At 52.6% G+C, this 3513-nt stretch overlaps 1 protein-coding gene across 3 annotated transcripts in view; it reads right to left on the bottom strand.

The window, feature by feature from the left end:
• Positions 1-667: 667 nt before the first annotated feature.
• SLC41A1 (solute carrier family 41 member 1) overlaps positions 668-3513 on the bottom strand; it is a 19169-nt gene continuing 16323 nt past the window's right edge. For all 3 annotated transcript variants that reach the window (XM_015650915.3, XM_015650914.2, XM_015650913.3), the window contains one exon: positions 668-3065. In XM_015650915.3, coding sequence (XP_015506401.1) covers positions 2880-3065 — 186 coding nt within the window. In that variant the 3' untranslated portion in view covers positions 668-2879. The remainder of the gene's footprint in view (positions 3066-3513) is intronic.

Genomic DNA, 3513 nt, shown 5'->3' with positions numbered 1-3513 from the left:
CCCCAGATCCAGCCCCACAGCCTGCACAAACACCTCTCCCAATCGATTTTCATTTTCAAACAAGGCTCCCCTGTTGCTGGGACTTCTCCAAGGTCCTCCTGCACCTCCTGCTCCTTCTCCCAACAAAGAAATTCCAACAGAACCCCCAGCCCCAAGGAGAGCTGGATATGGCCCCTCCCGTGCCCCAGCACCCCAATATTCACCCCAAGGTGTGAAGCCAGCAGGGTCTGGGGGATCTGTTTTGGGATTTGTTTTGGGATCCTGCACCAAGACCCTGCTGTGGGCGAGCTGGAAGCACAGCCCTGCAGGGAAACACCAATTCCTGCAACCCCAGGGCCTTTCCTGCATCCCAGGAGGTGCAGAACCCTTTTGTTCCATGAAATCAGCAGAGATGGGCAGAGGCCACGTGCCAGCATGGCCTGGATTCTGCATCCAGGGAGGGCCAGAACAAACACCTGGATTCCTGCTGGGAGCCCCCAGGAGCTGCCAGGACCTGACCAAGGCCACGGCCGAGGTCACCTGGCACTCACAGTAATCCCAGTTTGCTTCCTGCCCAGCAATTTATTTGATTTTCGTAACTCTCCTATCAAAAGAACTTCAGCCTGAGCTCAAATAAGCTCCAAAACCTGAGAGGGGCCTTCAACCCGAAGGAAAAAAACCACCACAGTCCACATAAATAAATGTCATCTTTATTTAATCAAATATAATTTATCCATTAGGTCAACATCTGTCAGTTATAGGAACTATAAATAATTAAGACAGTCTTTTTCCTTTAATAAAAGAGTAAACCAGGATCTGCAGGCAGCTGTAGAGGAGGCATGCATTGGAGTGCAACCAGTGGGAAGAGGTGGTTTGGTTTTTTTTTTCCATCAATATTCCTCAGATTTAAATTAGATTCTTCCCTGACCATTCCCCAAGCACACCTTTGACCATATTTAATGTACAGACCCCCCCAGCCCCACCACCCCTGACCAGGAGAGGCAGATTCCTCCTCTAGGGAATCTTTTCCTGGGGGATTAAGTGGTGATGTGACACCAGGAAAGGCCAGCAGAGTTTCTCTCTATATCCATAAAAGCTGAAGTGTTAATGGAAGAAAGTCTTGCATTTATTCCTCAACATCAGGCAGAGGAATCAGGTGAGCAGCTGAGAATATTCCAGAAAATATTCCAGAAGTCCCTGGGCTGGGAGTTCAGCACAGCAGGGACAGGGTTTGTTTTGAGGTTGGGTTTCCCACTTTGAGCACAGCTTTGGCCCAAGGAGATGTGTGAAATGTCACCAGAGTGGAGAGAGGAGGAGCAGAGCTGCTCCCACACCGGAGCAACGAGGAGCAGCGAGCCTGATGTTGGATTAGCAAGGGGAAAAAAAGGGGAAATCATCTCAAAAATACAACACCTGCTCTTCTGAGGGGCTGAGGAGGAGCAGCCTGGAGCCCAGCTCAGCCTCCTGCACACCCCCAGCAGCAGGGAATGGTTTCCACAACTCCAAGAGCCCTGGTTTGGCTCCACCTGCTCCTGTGGATTTCCAGAGCTCCTTATCCTGACCCTCTTTTCCAACAGCTCCTCTGGAGCGAGGCCCAGCTCTGCACCCAGATCCTGGGCTGGGACAATGAGCCTGGACTAACTTTGGTCTTGAATTGCCCATCTGGGTGCACTCCCTCTGGTTTTTTACTGCCCTCCCAGCACGGGCTAACGGGAAGAGAAGGAATTCCAGCCAGGCCTGACCTGAACAGCACAAAAAGCAGGAGGGGAAGCAGCAGAGGAGGAACCCTTCACTGGCAGCACTCAGCCAGGGCTGAACCCCAATCCCAGGTTTCCTGAGCTGCACCAAGAGCCAGGGCTCCAGCGATCCAGCTGTGCCTGCATTTCCAGCTGTTTTCCAGCTGGCACCTACACAGAGCGAGAAATCCCCTGGATCCCATGGACATCCTTTCCTAACAGAGCAAAACGCTCCTCCCCAGCTCAGAACCCCCCACCCAGTTCATTCACTACACTTTTGGCACTCAGCAACCCAAAGGAAACCTGGACACAAAATCCAGGAGCTGTTTGTCCGTCCACCCCTCTGGGAAAGTCGGCTGCACTGAGCAGAGCCATGAAAAAGGAGCAGCACAAGGGGACAGCGTCCAGGAGGGCTCCAGCAGATGCTGCAGAGGATTTCTGGCAGGTGGAAGGGGAGATGATGGGTGGGGAAAGCTGCCAGCCCCTCTGGGTGAAGCTCAGGGCAGCTGAACTCGGCTCACCAAGGCAGAAGCAGGCGCTGCAGCCTGGGGTGGGCGGCAGAAGGGAGCCCAAAGCTGCCAGCAGAGCCCAGCCAGGGCTCTCAGACCACCCCACATTCCTGGGGTGAGCACAGGAGCCTTCCTCACCATCCTCCTCATCCCCCCTCGCAGACACTCCCCATTTTTGGGTGTGGGCCCAGGGAGCCAAGGCAGGGGCACCCCCTGCCCTCAGCCATGAACCCGGCTGGAAGGTGCCAGCAAAACAAACCTGAGCTCGACCTGCAGGGTTTAAAACGCTTATGAAGCGAAAAAAGCAGCCCTTCACCTCGAGGGGGTGGGCAGGGAGGGCTCCCTGCATCATCTGAGCGAGCAGGAACTTCACTGGAACCTTGGTTCAGACATAACTGCCAGGAAAATTGCACTTAGTGATTGTCTCGTTACACTTTTGTTTGTTTGTTTGTTTGTTTGCCCTCCCTAAAACTAGATAGATTTTCTGTACAAACTCGGCTCGAAATATAAACCACGTAAAATTCCCATTGAAAATAATGAGAATCCAGTATCAAAGATGAAGTCTGGAGGGGGTGGGAGGAGGAGGAGGAGGAGGAGGAGGAGGAAGCAAAGGAACAGCAGATGGAAGGAGAGCTGTGGGAAGGGAGGGGCAGAGTTAATCCCCAACATCGGAGTCCCGGTCACCGATGAGCCAGAGCACGTGGAAGCTCAGGGCCAGGAGCCCTGTCCCAATCAGGTCCCCCAGAGCTGTCAGGTAGGGGATGGAGAAGTTGTCGGGGTCCAGGTGCCTGCCCCACATCCAGTGCACCATCCAGTCAGCGATGTAGAGCAGGATCAGCACCTGGGGAGAGCCAAACTGCTGAGCCCTGCAGCCCCAGCTCTGCACATCCCAAAAACCGCAGCTGCATCCCCTCAGCGCAGCTCAGAGAGGAGATGGAGAGCATCCCTGAGCATCCCAAATCCTCTGTGTCCTTCACAGCCTCTGCCTGACCTCCTTTAGCTTCTTCTCACAACCCAGTTCGGGCTCAAACTGCCGCCTCACCACCAAAAAATCTCAGTTGTGCACCTGAGTTTTCAGCTCTAGCCAGGGGACTGCTCAGGCAGGGCCAGCAACACCCAGCTTCCAGAAATAAAAGAGAAACTTTTGGTTTTCCAGAGGAATTTAAACAAGTTTTCTAAAGGAAAAATTTTCCTAAAGGAATAACTAGCTTTTCCAAATTAATAAATAGGTTTTTTAAAGGAATAACTAGCTTTTCTAAAGGAATAATTAACTTTTCTAAAGGAATAAC

The sequence above is a fragment of the Parus major genome, chromosome 26 (genome assembly GCF_001522545.3).
Source record: "Parus major isolate Abel chromosome 26, Parus_major1.1, whole genome shotgun sequence".
NCBI lineage: Eukaryota > Metazoa > Chordata > Aves > Passeriformes > Paridae > Parus > Parus major.
The sequence above is the reverse complement of the archived record's forward strand: the minus strand, read 5'-3'. Positions and strand labels throughout refer to the sequence as shown.